The 21,141-nt window shown below is 39.6% G+C and overlaps 1 protein-coding gene across 1 annotated transcript; it reads left to right on the forward strand.

The window, feature by feature from the left end:
- Positions 1-547: 547 nt before the first annotated feature.
- TAF7L (TATA-box binding protein associated factor 7 like) lies at positions 548-20,096 on the forward strand. Its single transcript, XM_067722841.1, has 13 exons — positions 548-641; positions 3,732-3,799; positions 4,635-4,713; positions 6,148-6,281; positions 6,923-7,049; positions 7,289-7,344; positions 9,858-9,899; positions 10,689-10,836; positions 11,171-11,284; positions 11,712-11,930; positions 12,127-12,239; positions 13,547-13,606; positions 19,119-20,096. The coding sequence occupies exons 2-13, from the start codon at positions 3,734-3,736 to the stop codon at positions 19,161-19,163; spliced, it is 1,203 nt and encodes a 400-aa protein (XP_067578942.1). The 5' UTR covers positions 548-641; positions 3,732-3,733; the 3' UTR covers positions 19,164-20,096.
- Positions 20,097-21,141: the final 1,045 nt, after the last annotated feature.

Here is a 21,141-nt window from a genome sequence, read left to right on the forward strand (position 1 = left end):
GGTGTAGTTTTCACCAGGCGAGGTCGCGTCACCAAGGAACAAATCGGTCCAACCTAACAGATTTGTGGAGCAACCGATTCTGCCACCCCTTTTACAGTTATCACTGTGTGCTGGTAAAACCCCCGTGGCCGACCCAAGGGTCGTCCCTGTGTAAAGGGTATTTGTTCTTTTTTTTTTTTTTTTTTTGCGTTATGCGGGCCTCTCACTGCTGTGACCTCTCCCGTTGTGGAGCACAGGCTCCAGACGCGCAGGCTCAGCGGCCATGGCTCACGGGCCCAGCCACTCCGCGGCATGTAGGATCCTCCCAGACCGGGGCACGAACCCACGTCCCCTGCATCGGCAGGCGGACTCTCAACCACTGCGCCACCAGGGAAGCCCGGGTATTTGTTCTGAAGCCTTGCTCCGCGAGGTACTTGAGCGGCCGCAATCAGCACCCTTCGAGTTACCGCCCAGGCACGCGGCAAGCTGGCCGCCGCCTCGAGGCCATCCGCCTATCCGCGGTGGCGGAAGTGTGGGGAGGGGTTGCGCGCGAGGCTCCTCCCTGTCGCCACACAGTCCGCCCGCCGCCGGGAGCCCACTCGCTCCCTCTGGAACCACCCTGTGCAGAGAGGCCGTCCCGGCGCGAGTCGGCTGAGGGGCGTGTGAGTCCGGCGGTCGGAGGGCTCAACGAGGCGCCAAGGGCTGCTCGCTGCTCTTCCCTTGCCAGCCCACCTGGGGTGGCGCGAAGGCTTAGGGCCCCTTGGCCTGGTGGGAGGTTTTCTAGGGAAATGGGATCAAAGCCTAGGGCTGCGGTCTTCCCTTGGGAGCCTAGTGCCCCTGGGATAAGGATGGAGTGGTCATTGCCTCCAAACTGCAGCTAGCAGCTATGAACTTGAGAAACTACCAATTTAGTTTTGTGCTGACTTGTGCTAATGGGAGCTTGCGGTCAGGCGCCCTCCATTTAATCATAATTCTGATTCCAATTCTAATTCTGATGAAGTGAGATGGAGCTGGCTGGGTGGGGGCGGTGAATGGTGGAGAGAGGCCCTGTTAATTTAATTAGGTATCAAAGAGTGCTTGCTGGAAAAATGTGGATGGCTTTTCTTAAAAGAAATATGATGCAACCAGTTCATTGTATAAATGCAGATAGCAAATCTAAAAAATCATTAAAACTCATTTCTACCAGGGATGTCTACCTTCTCTGAAATGGTTCCAGTTCTTACATTCTTTCTTTCATAAGAGAGGAGTTGCCAGAAGGCACTGAAATGAACAAAATGCCTTAGTCTTAATTCTGCTGATAAATCTAAAAGTTACTACTGATCTGATAAAATCTTGCTTAGCAGCTAGTTCTTCAAATCTGTATTTCTGCTTCCAACCTTAAATGTTTGTTACTCTTATGTTAGGCAATGTACCCAGTCCCAAGATTTTTTATTCAATTTATTTTATTTTAATTAACTTTCCCCCTTACCTTTACATTTAGTTGTGTGTGTGTGTGTGTGTGTGTGTGTGTGTGTGTGTGTGTGTGTGTGTGTAACTGTATGAGGCAGGAAAAGGAGAGAAATGGCTATCACAAATAATCAATCTCTTTTTCTCCCTTTCTCTTTTTCTCTCTCTCTCTCCTCCCCCCCACCCCACCCTCCCATCCTGGGTGTCTGATTTTTCACTCCTGATTTCTCTTGTGCTTTCTATGCCTTTCTGGTAGTTTCTGAAGTCAGCCTAAAGGACTGAAATCATAACTGGTGAATGGTTTACCTGTAATAGGGTCTCAGACTCACTTGTATGAGGTTTTGTTTGTTTGTTTTTCCTTTTCTCTATTTTAACTGGTAGTGCTAAATATTCTTTGTCCTCCCCCCACTTTTTCCAATTTTTTTAAATTGAAGTATAGTTGATATACAATATTATATGTTACAGATGTACAATATAGTGATTCACAATTTTAAAGATTATGCTCTGTTTATTGTTATTATAAAATATTGGCTATATTCCTCGTGTTGCACAATATATCCTTGTAGCTTATTTTATTATTTTTTTTCTTGTAGCTTATTTTATACCTAATAGTTTGTACCTCTTAATCCTCTACCCCTACATTTCCCCTCCCCTTCCCTCTCTCCACTAGTAACCACTAGTTTGTTCTGTATATCTGTGAGTCTGCTTCTTTTTTGTTATATTCACTTGTATGTGTTTTTTAAAAAGGTTCCAGTGCTTTTAAGTGAGATTCAAATTCAAAACTCAGAACTCAATTAATGGTTTACAGAGTATTAGGGGCTATACATTATCTGGAGCTTTTCATCTAACTTAAATTATAAGATTTTATAACTTGGTGTATAGCATAGTGTCCTTAGAACATAAGAAACTTTTTCAGTTTTCATATATGTACACTGCTTTTTTCCATTTATTTATTTATGGCTGTGCTGGGTCTTTGCTGCTGCATGCGGACCTCCTTTTTAGTTACGGCGAGCAGGGACCACTCCTTGCTGCAGCGCGAAGTCCTCTCATTACGGTGGCCTCTCCTGTTGTGGAGCACAGGCTCCAGGTGCGCAGGCCTCAGTAGTTGTGGCTCGCGGGCTCTAGAGCGCAGGCTCACTTGTTGTGGCACATGGGCTTAGTTGCTCCACGGCATGTGGGATCTTCCTGGACCAGGGCTCGAACCCGCATCCTCTGCATTGGCAGGCAGATTCTTAACCACTGCACCACCAGGGAAGCCCACTTTTTTCCATTTTTGAGAAAAAATTTCCTTAGAAGTAGTGTGGGCCCTAAAACTCAAAATGCAAGCCACTACAGATATATCCCTAATAGATGGAAAATAAGATGAAAAAATAAAGATCAACTTGGAGATTATTCACTTTACAGAATGTGCATTATATATATATGTGTGTGTGTATATGTGTGTGTGTGTGTGTGTGTGTGTGTGTGTGTGTGTGTGTATGGATTCATCTTAGGATTCCTTCAAATGGCTCTTAGGGGTATTTCAAATAAGTGGTGGTTGTGAGGATTAAATGAAATAATAGACCTTATGCACTCAATGTAGAGCCTGGCACATGGAGTGCATGCAGTAAATGTTAGTGATGAATAAATCAAATTAGATTTTATGTTTTTTCATTATCATCCCTTCAGAAATGAGTCTATTCCATGAAGTTAGATGTACTTATATAGATAGCCCAGCCATAAGACTGGGGCTCCTAACTTTTCCCCGAGATAGCTCGGAGCTGTTGATGTTGGCTTTAGAGTCATAAAAAGCTGCCTGCTCTCACACGGACTGTTTAATTCCTACCATTTTATTGATCATTAAGGTGAAATACTGAAAATTAAGCTCTGTTTCCTTCAAATCATCATAGAGCATTTCTGCCAGTGGTTTTTGGGGTTGATTTTGGCCTTTGGTTGGCAGTCTTCTCTGCAGAGGTATGTAGCTTACTTGCTTTGGTAGTCACCACTGTATTGATGAGTTAATCCTTTACCGGAGAGTCTAAGAATATTAAGAAGACTAAATCATGTGTAACAGCTCTTACTTCATTTGTTATCATGTAATTAGTATTAACGTTGGAAAATCTGCACATATGGGAGGGGAGATAAGGTGACTTTATAAATAATCAAGTTATGTCAAATAAAGTGTTTTGAAGCTGTACACACATCATTCCAGTGAGGGTTATCAGCAAGATATTGTATAATTTTACCAGAAGTGGTCAGTAGAGGGGGCAAGAGGAGTTTTTGGTAACTGTTGGTTTTGTTTTTGTTTTCGTGAACTCAAAAACAAGACATGAGTAGAAGCCAGGATGAACCTCCTTACGAATTTGAGAAGCAGTTTATATTGCGTCTGCCTCTGGTAAGAAACCCTTGTATCTCAGGCCAAATATCTTCAGGGCATAAGTATCAGCCCTGCTTGGATTCTGTAGCATTTCTGATTATTTAATATAGGCTATAAAAACCAAGAACATTTGTTTCCCAGGAGTTGTGTTGTATTTAGCAGTCCTATTCTAGCGTGTACTCCTTTAAGCAGCATTTCTTTTGTCCTGCACATGCCACCTACTGTGTGGGTTGATTTCCTGGCAAACAGGTGGGACAATGATGGATTCAGTCACTTATCACAGATGCCAACAGCCTTGCTCACTGGACAGCCAAGATAAGACTCTTCTAAAAGAGAGTTCCTTTCTGTCACCTCAAAAAGGGGCAATGGAGGGGTTAGCACTGTCTCCTCAAATTCATCATCATGCAAGGCTGTTGAAGCTCATTTCAGCATTGTGTTAGGGACTCTTCCCCTATTGACACCTGTATTTAAGTATTATTTAGTCTAAGAAAGGTACATTAAGGATGGGCTTCAGAAAGGTATTTCCCTAATTAGGGTTAGTTAATATAGCCAGTAAACTGCAGCTAAGCCTTCCCGTAGCAACTACAACTTGAAGGGTAACAGTGAGAAACAGGAAGGTACAGCTAGGAGAAGGCATTATCTGTAGCTACTAAAAGACAACAATGAGATTAGAGTCAACCTCATCCTAACTTGACTTACCCAGTGCACAGTATCTCATGGTACATGGCATTGTTCCTAACGTTTCGGAAGTTTAAGGTTCTATTTAAGGGAGGACTGTCTCTGACATATCTGTTCTATTACCTGCTAAGTAGACAATTCATCCTTCTGATTTTTCAGTCTACCTCCTTTTTAGGAACATGCTTCTACTGCCAGAAAGATAATACGGTCTGGAAGTGCTGCCATGAAGGATAAACTGAAAATTGACTTATTGTGTAAGTAGTTAATATCCATTCACCATACATTGAACAGTAATTTATTAAGGGATTGCTATGTGTCAGGCACAATACTAGATACCAAGTATGTGACAAAGAATAGAATGTGGTCTCTGTCTTGATGGACTCAAAGAGAGGCTTCAGTCACTTCCATCTCTTCCTTTTAAGAGGAAAGGAAGTAGAACTTATACAACTTGAGGTAATTATCATGGTGTGTATAAGGAAGAACTTGGAGGTCAACTGTGGGATTTGCATACTGCTGATATGTCTCCTATATGAAACTTGATTTCTGACTGTCCAGGGGAATGACAGGTGGATGTACTATTCTTTGTTTACAAAAGTGACATATCTTTATCTTTTTTAAATAATATTTATTAGAGTTTTAAATACAGAGAAGTATATGAAGAATAAAATTTTAAATGGCCCATAATCCCACCACTCTGGTAGCCCTTACTGATACTTTTAAAAAAAGGAATACAAATGCATGGCTAGAAAATTCAAATAAAACAGAAAGGTTCAAAAGGAGAAGTGAAACTATCCTTCACAGTGCCTCAACCTCAATGCCAAGGATAACTAATATTGGCCTTTTCTCCTTGTGTTTCCTTATAGACAAAACTTTTATGCATAATACCAACGTATAAATAATCTCTCTATATTTTTAAAGATAATTTACACAAAAAGGATCATGTCAAACATAGTTCTGCATCTTTCTTTTTTCACTTAATATTAGAAGATTACACTTGAATCCTTTTGTATCAAGAGACGTTCATGTTTGAGACATCTGGGCAGGATTCAGAGTTGTCAGTATATAGCTGACTCTTTCTCTCTCTCTCTCTCTCTCTCTCTCTCTCTCTCTCTCTCTCTCTCTCTCTCCCCCTCTCCCCCTCCCTCTCTCTCTCTCCTCTCTCTCTCTCTCTCTCTCTCTCTCTCTCTCTCGCGATTGTGTAGAATTTTATCTAGAATTTTTATCTAGAATTTTATCTAGAATTTTAACTAGAGATTATAACTTGAGACTGATTAGTACTATTCTAGAATCAACCCTCCCCTTACCCAACCCTTTGAAAACACCCATGTACAATGACATGATCGAATGCTCCTAATGGTATCCAAACGAATGGGTTTAAATGAATGGAGTTGGCCTTTCAAGATGAGAATGAAACAGTTACCACTTCATTCACTTTAGTTCACAACCATGACCAAGAAACTCAGCTACTTTTGATGGAATGACATAAACTAGAAAAAAAGAGCTCCATATACTCTGCCTTCTTTGCTGTGGGAAGTTACTAATTGCGTACACAATTCTGGCATTGTGAGAAATAGTAAGTTTCAATGAAAGACTCCTCTGTCCCCCATAAGTCTTCATTATTCAAACCCCAGGAGTCTTGAGAGTACATTGGGAAGATGTCAGCTTTAATCTTTTCTACTTCTGTTCAGCTGATGGACGTCATGCAGTTGTTGGGGTTGAAGATGTCTCACTATCTGCTAAGCTGGTTGATTTGCCTTGTGTTGTTGAAAGCCTGAAAACTCTGGATAAAACAACTTTTTATAAAATGGCAGATATTTCCCAGGTATGGACAAGTTTTCTTAATCTACTCGCCCACACATCCTTCAAGGATTTACTTTCTCCCTCCTTTTCTTTCTTTCAATTCTCTTTTCACCTGCTTGTCATTTCTAATTTCCAGCTCAATTGCACGGGGAATACAATGTCCTGTTCTGGTTTGGTGTTTGATCCATCACTTTTCACTACTTTATCCAAATAGCTTTTAGAGCCTCCTGTTTGCCATTTATAGTGCCTTTCATTATTTGAAAAATATGAGCATCTGGGATCTTCGTCTGAAATTCCTGTTAAAGCAGTGTGCTGTTAACTCTGGAGGTTTACATTGGTTCTTATTCATCATCTCTACTGTTGATTTTTTGTTTCCTTTATAAATTAAAATGCTAAGATATATCTTGTTTTCAACACATTCCTTCCGCAGTGGTAAGCACTGGAGCTAAAAAAGACAACAACAAACTCAGAGTCCATATGCTGTGCTGCCGAGATAGAGAGAGAATGCATACGAGTGTATGTAATACTTGGTTTTCTGGAAATGCCAAGTAGCATTCTCCTTACTTTTGTGCTCCAGGATTTCTGGTGGTAAGAATGATCATTATCCATTACTAACCCAAGATTTGTGGCCACAGTCAACTTCTTTGTCTTTGTTAAATGCAGATGCTTGTGTGCACTGCTGATGGTGGTGTCCACTCTCATCCTGAAGAACCGGTTACCTCTACTGATCTTAAAGCAATCAGGAAAAGTAAAAAGGAGAGACAGAAAAAACATATCTGGAAGCATGGCAGTAAGTCATCAGTCCCTTGCTCATTCTGGCTAACTACATTTATCTGCTGGATCCTAATTACTTGTGAGCGAGGGATCTGTTACCATACTTAGGTATTTGGTTCAGTAGGCATCCAGACACTCTTAAAGGAACGAGTCGTGTCATGAGCCAGTGGCTTAGAGCATAACCTTATCAAATTCAGACAGATATGTGACTACCATCAGTCATATATACATTTCACCATGTTGAATTTATTTTAGTTACTCCACCACTTAGGAATGTCAAAAAGAGAAGCTTCTGCAAAACAACAAAAGAGGTTAGTGCCATGCTATTTCTGTGTCTACTGGTTGGATTGGAAGAGGATTATGAATGGGGGGGGAAGGGAGACAGTCAGTTGGGTATTCATTTTTTCAGTCATTTATATGTCCAGTAAACATTTGCTGAGTATGAGCAACATGCCAGGCACTGTGTGCTAACAATTGGAAATATGTAAAGAACAAAAACAGACTTGACCCTTGAAGTTATAGGGTAGTCACTTAGGGATCTAGATGTGTCATGAACTTGAAACTCCTGCTAACGCTTTTAAAAGTTTCCAACTGCAAAATCTTGTTTTAAAGTGAACACATCCAGAACCTGAGAATTGGGAATTGTGGTTGTATTTCTAACCTTAACTCAGACTTGTAGAACCCTGGGCAAACTACAGGAGTACTATACCTTGGCTTCTTTTTTAATTAAATTTTTTATTTTGAAATAATTGTAGATTTACATGCAGTTGTAAGCAATAGAAAAGAGATACTGTGTACCCTTTACCCAGTTCTTCCCATTGTAACATTTGCAAAACTATAGTACAGTATCACAAATAGGAAATTGACATTATTACTATTCACTAATCTTATTCAAATTGCTCCAGTTTTGCTTTCTCCTGTGTATGTGTGTGCATGTGTTTAGTTCTATGCAATTTTATCCCATGTGTATGTTGGTGTATCCACCCACGCAGTCAAGATACTGAACAGTATTGTCACCACCAGGATCCCTCATCTTGCCCTTTTAAAGCCACACCCATCTCCTCCTCACCCCAAACCACCAGGCTCTAACCCCTGCTAATCACTAATATGTTCTCCATCTCTATAATTTTGTCATTTCGAGAATGTCATATAAGTGGAATCATACAAAGTATAACAGTTGAGACTGGCTTTTTTTTTTCACTCAGATTAATTCCCTTAAGGTCCATGTGGATTGTTGCATGTATCAATAATTCATTCCTTTTTATTGCTGAGTGGTATGCCGTGTTATGAATGTACCACAGTTTGCTTAATTGTTCACTCATAGAAGTACATCTTGGCTGTTTCCATTTTTTGACTATTATAAATAAAGCTGCCAGCAGGTTTTTGTGTGAACATAAGTATTCATTTCTTTGGCATAAATGCCCAGGAGTGCAATTACTGGGTATGTTGCATGTTTAGTTTTATAAGAAACTACCCATAGTGTTTTCCAAGTGGCTGCACCATTTTACATTTGCCCCAGAAATGTATGTGTGATCCAATTTCTTTACATTTTCACCAGCATTAGGTGTTGTCACTATTTTTTATTTTAGCCATTCTTATAGATGTGTAGTGATCTCACTGTGGTATTAATTTGCATTTCCCTGATGACTAAAGATGTTGAGCATCTTCTCATGTGCTTGTTTGCTATCTATATGTCCAGTTCAGTGAAGTGTCTGTTCATGCCTTTTGCCCATTTTCTAAATGGATTGCTTTTATTGTTGAGTTTTGAGAGTTCTTTTTTATATTTCAAATACTAGTTTTCAGATACGTGGTTTGCAAATATTTTCTCCCAGTCTGTAACTTGTCTTTTTATGTTCTTCACTGGGTCTTTCAAAGAGCAAAAGGTTTTTTGTTTGATGAAGTCCAATTTATTGATTTCTCCTTTTAAGGATCATGTTTTTCATGTCAAGTATAAGAACTGTTTGCCTAGCCCAGATTCTGAAGATTTCTCCTATCTTTTTTAAGTTTTATATTTAATTTAAGTCTGCAATCCATTTTTGAGTTAATTTTTGTAAAAGGTTTGAGGGTTAGTTCAAGGTTGTTCTTTTTTTTTCCCCTTTGCATGTCCAATTGTTCCAGCACCATTTGTTAAAAAGGCTACCCTTTGTCCGTTGTATTGCTTCTGCACCTTTGTAAAAACTAAGTTGGGCATATTCGTGTGAGATTTTTTTCTGGGTTCCATTAATCTGTGTTGATCACCGATTCCACAGTGTAGCTTTGTAATAAGCCTTGAAATCAGGAAGACTGATCTCACTTTTCTTTATTCAAGATTGTTGTAGCCATTCTAGAGTCTGTAATTTCCATATACATTTTAGAGTAAGCTTGTCTATGTCTATAGAAAACCTTGTTGGAATTTTGATAGGAATTGCATTAAACCTATAGATCAATAGCTTTACTATGTTTAATCTATGAACATGGTTGTTCTGGTTTTATACTGTCAGTCAACAGCATTCATTGAGTGCCTACTAAATATAAAACTACATTAAGGGCTTCCCTGGTGGTGCAGTGGTTGAGAGTCCGCCTGCCGATGCAGGGGACACGGGTTCGTGCCCTGGTCCGGGAAGATCCCACATGCCGCGGAGCGGCTGGGCCTGTGAGCCATGGCCGCTGAGCCTGCGCGTCCGGAGCCTGTGCTCCGCAACGGGAGAGGCCACAACAGTGAGAGGCCCGCGTACCGCAAAGAAAAAAAAAAACTACATTAAGAATGGTTCTAGAACTCTTTAAGCTTTAGTAAAGTACAACAATTATAATATAACTTCATTGTTCATTGTGTTTTATTTCATAGGTCACTGATATCAAACAAACTGAAGAAGTCAGCTTTCCTGAGGTAGACAAATCGTAATATAACTTTATTGTTAACCTATGCTGTGTTTTATTTCACAGCTCTTTAATTTCAAACAAATAAAAAAATCATAAAGATTGCTTTCAAGCCTTCCTTCTCACCTGTAACCCCCACTCCCATACACATACACTGAATTTGATTCACTGAAAAATGAATTCATTGTTCAATGTCTGACAACTCCAAGAGCAAAAGATACAATTTGATCAGTGACCCTGTGTATTTTAATCTGCTTCTTTTCTGTGATATTTATTTTTAAAAACCATTTCTTGGAAGCCAGGGTTCACTCTTACCAGCAGTTGTTTGTAATTAGTTATTCCCCCTCAAAGTTCTAATCTCTATTTGTGGCATGATGAATTGGTTGCTGTGGAGATAATTGTCTAAAACTGGATTTAAGGGAGAATATGTGGCTAAGACCCAGTTTTTATAGGAAACTCTCTAATAATAAAGATGTGGAGAAGTGGAATCTGGGATTTTGGATCTTTAAACCAAATTACTTCCAAGTAACAAAAAAATTATAGTTCTTTGCCAGTGTGGGTCAGCACAAATAATTAACAACTGAGGCTTAAGGGTCATGCCTCTGAGGAGGTCTTTAATATAGAGTTGCAGATTGAAAAGATTAAATGTCTCAAGTAATTTGATTGGGAAAAAATAAGCTTACTGTACAAAAATATAGACCCTGATCAAAGTTTCCTTCATAAATAGCATTGTTCAAAGTAGAAATTTGATTGGATGTATCTTAAAGAGGCCTAATTATTTGAATTCATTTGTATGTAGGAAGAGAACATTTCTGCAGAACACAGGGTGTTAAGTGATGGTACTGGTATTCCTTCTTCTCCAACTTTGGTTCAGCATGTTGAACCTCCTGATGTGGAAAAGGAAGTGAAAAGACTACTGCACTCAGATGCTGAAGCTATCAGTGTCCGTATCCTTTTATACTAAATATTTTCTGTGTAGTCTGGTCCACCCAGAAGGCACTTGGTGACAAGCTCTCATTTCTGATATTGTGTGCTGATGTTAATGTACAGAACTTATGATTTTTGGAAATGTTACTTTCTAGCTAGGAACAGTACATTCATGTAATAGAAATTATTTACTTGCGTAATTCAGTATAAGGCACTTTTCTATACTAGGAATCCAGATACAAATGGCCTGAAGTTGGACTAAATTAAATAACACTTTCAGCCAGAGAGCCTCTTCCCTTTCAAGTTTGCCTTCTGCTTTCTTTCTGCTTTTTCCTTGACTGCCTCTCCTTTCAGGATGGGAGGTCATTGCCGAAGGTGAAACCAAGGAAATAGAAAGTCAAGGCTTCATTCCAGGCTTTGAGATAGCCCCAGAAATGAGTGGCTGTAAGCAGCGTCATACCTTACCAGGTGCATTAATAAAGGCAAAGCAGGAGCTTCAGAGAGGGCAGGTGTTGACTGTGTGTAGGACCATTCTCTGTAAACTCAGGCCAATCACAGAAAAAGGGTGCCTTTGCCCTTCTCTCCTCATATTGGTCCCACAAGTTTAGGGGTTTTAGATTGGGGTTCTAATATCCCATCCATCTCTGCTCTTCTAAATTCCTGTGGGCCCTTGGATTCTCTGAATATTTTGATCATTGAGTACATGAATGAATGTTACAGTGTTTTGCCTTTCCTGTCCTTGTTTTATAAAGGGAATAATCTTCCTGTGAGAAAAATTATTTTTAAAATTCATTGGTTGCCCAGTAAACTTGAGGGGGAGTATAATTGCAGCTGGAGTGGGAATTATTTGAAAAGCTTCAGATGGTTTCACCTTCCTTTTGCTTAAAACCCATAGAATATGGTGTGTTTCGGGAGATGGTCAATGACTCTAGCAGTAACAGTGAAGTTGAGGATGATAAGGAGGAAGATGAAGAGGGAGAGGAGGACTATGATGATGCGGATAAAGACAAGGAAGAGGAAGAAGATTATTATGAAATGTATATGGAAAGGGAGCTACAGGACAAGTTCACTGAATCTGGCCAGTATGAGGCAAAGGAGGGAACCAGCTCAATGGGTAAGTTAGGGAAAAACAAAGGGGTGGGACAGAGTGGGTGGCAGTACTAAAGACTGACTTTAAACACGTGTTAGTTGCAAAGTTAAGTTTGAGAAATTATTGCTCAGATGTGTAGTGGAGTTTTAGTTGATTTGGATCTTGGTCCACTAGTTTAGGCCATGTTTAGATACATGAAGTTTTTGTCTATCTCTGTTAGTCATGAAAATTCAGAAGCAGACTCATTACGTGGAGAAAAAACTCCAAGAGATTCAGTGCAAAGCACAAAGACAGAAGAAGCTCATTATGAAAGTGGAAAACCTAATGCTCAAGGTAAATTCTTGTTGGCTGGTATAAATATATCCTGATATCTTACTTTCAAAATCCCATCTTTGTGTTTCCACTCATGTCATCTCTGTGCAGCATTCTGGCTCATTCATGAACCTGAACAACCTCTTAGATACCCCTAATAAAAGATAGCCCTATTTCCTTTTACCTGAGTATTTTTGATCATCTTATATAAGCATTTTTGGGAGGGGACCAGGAGACTTGAGATAATAATTGCCAATATTGAACATTTAACTATGTGAAAGGCATGTACAGAGCTAAGCATTTTACGTGTATTATCTCATTTCATCCTGACATCCCTGAAATATAGGTGCTGTCACTATTCCCGTTTTATAGATAAGAAATTGAAATTCAAAGAGATTAAGTAACTTGCCAAGGACCACAGTAAGTGGTAGGGCATAGATTGAACCCTGTTGCTCTGTACCAAAACATATTCATTACAATGAAAGAGAAACTAAATTAATTTAAAATTTTTATGATGCCTGCTTGAACAAAAATTAATATCATGCTTTATTTTTATTAATATGCATTAATACATATTTTATTAATACACATATCAGCAAAAGGAAAATGTATGTTTAGGCCATGTTTGCTTCTCTTTTTATAGTGAGGGAAATTCTGAAGCATCTGGAGAATTCCTTGCCAGATTTGTTTTTCTGTAGAGCTGTTGTCATCAAAGGGGAGCAACTTGACACAGAACTATACTTATTTAGAGTGTTGTCCTTCAGAATAACCAAGTTAGATAATAGATGTGGACATACTTTGAAAGATACAGATATATGGTATTATGATTGTTGTCGTGTGCAGTAGTAGTTAAGAATGGTAATATTCTGCCCTAGTGCAGGGGAATGAAGGAGTCAGCACCAGATTCCAAGCCAGCTCTTTAAGTAGGTCACCACAGTCAAAGGATTTGTGCTAAACTAGAAAAAGGTAACATGAAGGCATTCTAACTCTTTGTTTTAGGGCAAGAAAAAAAGTGCCATGTAGGGTGTATAAAATCAAATCGAATGGCCCTGCAGTTGGAGAGTGTAGTTTTTATACTCTAAATCCTTTTTAAAATGTGTTTTTATTGAAGTAGAGTTGATACACAATGTTGTGCCAATTTCTGCTGTACAAAGTGACTCAGTTATACACATAGAGACATTCTTTTTCCAAATCCTATTTTAAAAGTACTCTTTTGTTACGACTGACAGTTTTCTTACTTATCAAATTATTTGCCAAACTCTTTGTCTCTCTTGGTTCTCTTTTCCTTTGAGACTCAGCATTCATCTTTTATATAATTCGTTTTCCAGAGTCATTTACAGTCTGTGCTGGAGCAGCTTAAGCTACAGGAAAAACAAAAAAATGAGCAGGTGAGAAGTGTGTTTTCACATCAACCAGAAAATATTTGATGCAAAGAACCCCACCCCCCATCTCATTTCTGGCTGTTCTTTCACAGGAACAGTAGTGGCCAAATCTTCTAAATGAGGGTAGCAGGTTGGAACAAAGTCTTTGTGAAAATTTGTTCATTCAGCAGATATTGAATGTCTATTAAGTGGAAAGCACTGGATGTACACACAGTGTTGAATAAGACACATACAATACTTTTCCTCATGGAGCTAACAGTCTAGCAGGGAAGATCAACAGCAAACAAATTATCATACAAATATAAAGGTGCAAATCATAAAGAAGGGCTGTGAAGGAGAAAGAGTCAGTGGTGCTATCTGAATAGAGTCCTGAATTAAATTGGGGAGATCATAATCAGCCTTTCTGAGGAAGTGATACTTAAGAGACCTGAAGGAAAAGTCCAGGCAAAAAGTGTATGAAGAGCTTCTTGGGTGGAGTGTATGCCAGGTCCCACATTGGAAAAGAGCTTGGCCTCTTTGAGGACCTCTGCAGTATTTAAAGCGAGGAAGAGAGTGACTTAAGGTAAGGTTGGAGAAGTAGGCAGAGGCCATATTGTATGGTCCCTTGCAGTCCATGATAAGGAGGATGGGTTTTAGTCTTAAGTGCAATGGGGAGCCCTTGGAGAGTTTTAAGCAGGAGAGTCACATTTAATTTAGAAGTTTTAAAGATCACTTTGATTATTATCTGGAGAATGGATTGTGGGAGGGCAGGACTAGAAGCAGGGAGGCCAGTTAGGAGGCTGTGGGGTCGTCTAATAAAAGGTGATGGTAACTTGAAATAAGGAGGTGGCAATGGAGATGGAAAGAATAAATATTTTTTCTTTTTTTATTGAAATGTCGTTAATTTACAGTGTTGTGTTAGTTTCAGGTGTACAGCAAAGTGGTTCAGTTATATATATATGTATGTGTGTGTGTGTGTGTGTGTGTGTGTGTGTGTGTATTCTTTTTCAGATTCTTTTCCATTATAGGTTACTACAAGATATTGAGTATACTTCCCTGTGCTATACAGTTGGTCCATGTTGTTTATTTTTTATCTATTTTATATATAGTAGTGTGTATATGTTAATCCCAAACTCCTAATTTATCTCCCTTCCCCCCTCCTGCTATCCCCTTTGGTAACTATAAGTTTGTTTTCTATGTCTGTGAGTCTATTTCTGTTTTGTAAATAAGTTCATTTGTATCATTTTTTTAGATTCCATATGTAAGTGATATCATGATATTTGTTTTTCTCTGACTTACTGCACTTAATATGATAATCTCTAGGTCCATCCATGTTGGTGCAAATGGCATTATTTCATTTGGAAAGAATATATATATATATTTAATGGCAATAAAAATGTGTTATAACAGCTTTATTGGGATATAATTCATATACCATACAATTCATCCATTTAAATTGTACAATTCAATGGCTTTTAGTATATTCACAGAATTGTGCAACCATCACCACAATCAATTTTACATTTTTATCACCCAAAAAAGAAACCTGTACCCATTAGCAGTCATTTCCCGTTTCTTCTGACCCTCTCACTCACCACGACCCCCCCACCCAGTTCTAGGCAACCACTAATCTACTTTCTACTAGCCTATTTTGCCTATTCTGGTTATTTCATATAAAAAGGAAACATATGTCCATGCCTCTCTCTCGCTTTGTCACAGCTCACCCTTCCCCCTCCCCATATCCTCAAGTCCGTTCTCTAGTAGGTCTGTGGCTTTATTCCTGTCTTACCCCTAGGTTCTTCATGACATTTTTTTTTCTTAAATTCCATATATATGTGTTAGCATACAGTATTTGTCTTTCTCTTTCTGACTTACTTCACTCTGTATGACAGACTCTAGGTCTATCCACCTCATTACAAATAGCTCAATTTCATTTCTTTTTATGGCTGAGTAATATTCCATTGTATATATGTGCCACATCTTCTTTATCCATTCATCTGAAGATGGGCACTTAGGTTGTTTCCATCTCCGGGCTATTGTAAATAGAGCTGCAATGAACAATTTGGTACATGACTCTTTTTTTTTTTTAACATCCTTATTGGGGTATAATTGCTTTACAATGGTGTGTAAGTTTCTGCTTTATAACAAAGTGAATCAGTTATACATATACATATGTTCCCATATCTCTTCCCTCTTGCGTCTCCCTCCCTCCCACCCTCCCTATCCCACCCCTCCAGGCGGTCACCAGGCACCGAGCTGATCTCCCTGTGCTATGCAGCTGCTTCCCACTAGCTATCTACCTTATGTTTGTTAATGTATATATGTCCAGGCCTCTCTCTCGCTTTGTCACAGCTCACCCTTCCCCCTCCCCATATCCTTAAGTCCGTTCTCCAGTAGGTCTGTGTCTTTATTCCTGTCTTACCCCTAGGTTCTTCATGACATTTTTCCCCCTAAATTCCATATATATGTGTTAGCATATGGTATTTGTCTTTCTCTTTCTGACTTACTTCACTCTGTATGACAGACTCTAGGTCTATCCACCTCATTACAAATAGCTCAATTTCGTTTCTTTTTAGGGCTGAGTAATATTCCATTGTATATATGTGCCACATCTTCTTTATCCATTCATCCGAAGATGGGCACTTAGGTTGTTTCCATCTCTGGGCTATTGTAAATGGAGCTGCAATGAACATTTTGGTACATGACTCTTTTTGAATTATGTTTTTCTCAGGGTATATGCCCAGTAGTGGGATTGCTGTGTCATATGGTAGTTCTATATATACACTACCAAATGTAAGGTAGATAGCTAGTAGGAAGCAGCTGCATAGCACAGGGAGATCAGCTCAGTACTTTGTGACCGCCTGGAGGGGTGGGATAGGGAGGGTGGGAGGGAGGGAGACTCAAGAGGGAAGAGATATGGGAACATATGTATATGTATAACTGATTCACTTTGTTATAAAGCAGAAACTAACACACCATTGTAAAGCAATTATACCCCAATAAGGATGTTAAAAAAAAAAAAGAAAAGAAATACAGTGATGCTGAAGAAATTTTAAAAAAAAGGAAACATACACTACAAGGTCTGTTGTGTCTGGCTTCTTTCACTTGGCATAATGTTTTCAAGGTTAACCCATGTTGTGGAATGTATCAGTACTTTATTCCACTTTATGGCTGAATAATATTCCATTGTACAGATATACAACATTTTGTTTATCCATTCATCCATCAGTCGACATTTGGGTTGTTTCCACTTTTTGGTTACCATGAATAATGCTGTTGTGAACATTTATATATGAGAGAATGTATTTTAAAGGTAGAATTGATGGGAATTGGGCCAATTACTGAGTGTTGAAGGAGAAAAGAGCATTAAGGATGTATGCCAGATTTCTAACTTGAAAGACTATCATTTAAAGCCACAAGAGAGTGAGCAGAGTGAAAAGAAAAGAGGGCAGTGTGGGATAAGTGAGGGTCAAGTAGCTGTATAGAAATGTATGCTGGTTCCAGCCCTATACTGTTGAGGGTAGAGTAACAGTTTTAAAGAGACTGGAGGTCGTATTATGAGGATGGACTTAGCATGGAGCTTTTTTAGGGGGGGCCCACACCGCGCATCTTGCAGGAACCCGCACCTTCAGCAGTGAAAGTGTGGAGTCCTAACCACTGGACCGCCAGGGAATTCCCGAGCATAGAGCTCTTAAGGTAGTGATGCCATTCCCCATGCTCATCCCCATACAAACAAGGCCAGGAGAATTCTTATGTTCTGTATATTCCCTTCCCCTCAGCACATCACTCATCCAAGTACTGCTTATAAACAGCCATGTGAACAGTTAATGCCAGGATTGCTTTAGCACCCACTAAACATCTTTGTTTTCCTACATGTAAGTAGTTAGTATTGGGGAGTGCTATTTTCAACATAGAACTACAGTTGTAAACTTTATTCACTTAGAACCCTTTATGTTAGCTCATTTATTCAACATAGATTTATTGAGCACCTACTTAAAGCTAGGTTCCACAGGGAACTACAAAATGCTTATGACATAGTCTCTGCCTCCAGTTGGGGAGAAATACATGAGAGGGATAGGAATTTAAAGGTATGAGAGCTCACTTTTGTCCATGGAGATTAGGGGAAGCTTCATGGAGAGATGGTGTTTGGGGCCTTAAGAGGTGGGTAAGGTTCTAATAAAGAGATAGAGAAATGAAGGCATTCTGTATAGAAAGTAGCATTCACAATGGCTCAGAGGTGGTGATGCCAGGCTTAAGAGTTTAGATTTTTGGTGTAGGTCATAATAAGCCCTAAAAGCTTTTTCACCTGGGGAGTAACTCAGGAAATTTTCTCTGCTAGCAGTATATAGGAGAAATTGGAGGGGGGAAAGACTAGAGGAAGATGCAAGTGATAGAAGGAATCAGAACTTAAAAATTGATTGGATTTCCAGGACAAAAAGGGAACAAGGAGCCTGGGTGACTGGAAAATGGTGAGCCACTAACAGGAATGAAGACAACTTGAAGAGGATTCTTGGGGGGTGGAGGATGGAGAAGATGATGAGTTGAGTTGGAAGCACTTTTTAAAATGGGAGATTGGAGAGTGCCTCATGCATAGAAATGATCATTGAAGCTGTGGGGATAGATGAGTTAGCCAGGTTGACTGTTCAGCAAGAAGTCTGAACCTAAGGAAAAACCTCCCTTTAGGAGGTGGTGGGAGGAGAAAGTGCCAATAAAGGAGAAAGAACTGGAGAAGTCAGTGGTGGTAATCATGGTCAGCATCTGAGTGAAAAGATGCTCTCAATTACTACAGCTAGCAATTATAGCAGTTTGGTACCTCATGTCCAGCACAGGATCATTTTGTAATGCTCCATTCCTGTCATTCCACAAAATGAAAATCCACACTGATATGGGGTGAGCTAAATTGAATAATACTCAAAAACAATCCTTGTCTCAAAGACAGTATACCTGAGTGTTATTGGTCACTTTGCCATTTCAAGTAAATAAAAAAAATAAATCTTACATCACAAAATGTTCAAGGCTTCTGACTTAAAAAGCATCAGGGTAAGTAGAACGTCATCAGACTTGTTATTGGTTAGGACTCTGAGCCAGTTTTCAAGGGTCTCATAACATGGCAGGAAGCAGCAGCCACGACTCGGTTTAAGACACGGTGCGTTCAGTGGGGCAATCGGCTATCACAACTGTCTTATCTTCTGAGTCTTAGACTATGGCTACAGTGATCCCATCTCCTTTGCCCCTACAGTGAGCTGTGACCTCTGTACACTCTTCCCAGAAGTACAAATTCTTAACAGCAAGCATATTTAATTTCTTTAGTATATTCAATTTTGAAGCTTCCTTTTATAAGTTTGGCATGATAAAGGACAGCATCATTGTTTGTGTTCTTGACTGTGGCACTGTTCTTTGGAACATTGTAAGACTAAGATAACCTTATAAATGCCAAATTACAGTCTTCCTTTTTGGTTTATATAAGTAAATTCTAGATCAAGTAATGGAACTTAAGATTTCAGATGAATTTTTCATGTTTTTCTGCCTCTCCCTACAGCTCATTTATCTACGGAAAAGACTGAACTATTTTCTGAAGAAGTGAGGAGAGCCTTCAGCCTGGCACACAAACCTTGGCTTCACCATCCAGACTGAAGACCTAGATGAAATTGTACCTGTTTCTTCTCCTTTCATTGCCTTATGTTGCATCATTTGTATTTGTTTCTCTGAACATTTTTTTTTTTTTTTGCTAGTTATATTCAAAGTTTGTAGCCATGTAGAAAGGGACAAAGTATTAAAAAGTAGTAGACCTGAAGACCCAACTTAACTATGGGACTTTGCTTCTCTTTATCAATTTGAGAATTAACTTAAATTGTTTCTCTTTTATGGTGTCTCAGATGATTCAGCCATGCTTGCCAAAGGCAAACAGTCTAACCTGAAGCCTATACAGCTGGTTTGCATAGATTTTTAGCTTTTTCTTCTTCTGTTTGTTCCAAATATTTCCTAAAACATAGAGTCAAACCATTTCTACCATGGGCTAGCACCTGCCACAGTGAATAAGTGCCTATCTGGCAGCAGTTGATACTAGGTTGTATCCTGTCTCTGTTCAGGCATTAATGGCTGCTTTCCGGCTCAGGGATGATTTCTTGCTGCTGCTATCTTTGTTCTGTTGTTAATGGTTTTAGGATTGTGTCTGGTTGTTATTTGGCAGCTATGGGACTAGTTAGAACAGAGATGATATTCTGAGCTGTTATCCTTATTCTGAGCCTCTTCTTCCTAACCCCCATCGGAAAAGGTTAGGAAAAAAAACAGATACCTGTGGGAGCTCCCTGGTTGCCTAGTGGTTAGGATTCCAGGCTTTCACTGCCATGGCCTGGGTTCAGCCCCTTGTCTGGGAACTCCCATAAGCCTCGTGGCAAAAAAAAAAAAAAAAAAAAACCCCGAACAAAAAACAGATACTTGTATTGCCTGTGAAAACTTCCTTAAAAACCCTGGGCCAGTTTGGTGATTTTCAGCTATGTTAAGATTTTATAGTCTGTATTCCTTAAGCAATAAATAAATTCCTTAAGTGGATTACTGTCACTTTATTAAACAGCTCCCATGATAAGTACATTCATATCCAAAAGGAAACTGGTGAGACAAGCAATAAATTCTGCAGTTAGGAAATTAAAGAAGATGCTGTCAGCACTGGGACATCCTTCTAAAGAGCTCTTAGGATAACTCCTAATGAACTAAGCAGATCATCTCATATTCACCATAAATCATTGGGATTTTGAGAGAAGGTACAGAGAAGTAACAAAAATGGCAGCTCCAATATTTGCACTGAATTATGTTGTAGTGGAAGGAACACAAGGTTGGAATCCTGGCTCTGCTACCTACCTTGGGCAAGTCCCTACACCTCTTAGAGCCTCTGTGTCCTTATCTGGAAATCAAGGGTGATAATGCTTGTCACCAAGAGACATCTGAAGGTTTTCTGGAAGTAGCCCAGCTAGACCCAGGTCTGGTCCCAATTGATGAAGTCGGTGCCACTCTAGGAAATGAACCCCCAAGATTTCTCTGCCACTTTTAGTTCTCTCATTCCAAGTTGAAGGTAATAAGCCAAGGGCAGAGAAGGGGAAGTCAGTATGCATGGGCAGGGCCTATGGAGAAGGGATGAAGGCAGAAGGAATGCTGGGGACAAATGCAGGGAAGAAGTGGGTCTAAGGGCGAGAGACATGGACAAACAAAATGAAGCCAAGATTAGGAGAAAAGTTAGAGGATAGCTTGAAAACCAAGATGGTTTTTTGAAGTATTTTTTTTTCAGAAACCCAAAATTTAAAAGATGAGAAGAAAGAATAGGGAAAAGGACTTGTCAGAGGCAGAAGGTGGGGGAAGAGGCAGGGTTTGAAAAGAAGATAGACCTTTCCAGATGAAGGATGGCATAGGACTGGGGCAAAAACATAAAAAGTACCCTGGGGATGTGGCTGGAGAGACTGAGGCCGGAGAGAGTGGCACATAGACCACAGGTGGCATTCAGGGGTGAGAGAAGTAGAAGAGCCCTAGTCCAGCCTCTGTCCAATACTGTAGCCCAAGAGCAGCCAGAG

Source organism: Pseudorca crassidens, chromosome X (genome assembly GCF_039906515.1).
Source record: "Pseudorca crassidens isolate mPseCra1 chromosome X, mPseCra1.hap1, whole genome shotgun sequence".
Classification (NCBI taxonomy): Eukaryota; Metazoa; Chordata; class Mammalia; order Artiodactyla; family Delphinidae; genus Pseudorca; species Pseudorca crassidens.

What these genes read in the sequence shown, in the direction of transcription:
- TAF7L (XM_067722841.1), top strand. Translation starts at nt 3,734, where the DNA reads ATGAGTAGAAGCCAGGATGAACCTCCTTACGAATTTGAGAAGCAGTTT. An exon ending in TTATATTGCGTCTGCCTCTG is followed by an intron (nt 3,800 to 4,634) that starts GTAAGAAACCCT and finishes CCTCCTTTTTAG; the next exon opens with GAACATGCTTCTACTGCCAG. An exon ending in TGGAAAACCTAATGCTCAAG is followed by an intron (nt 12,240 to 13,546) that starts GTAAATTCTTGT and finishes TTCGTTTTCCAG; the next exon opens with AGTCATTTACAGTCTGTGCT.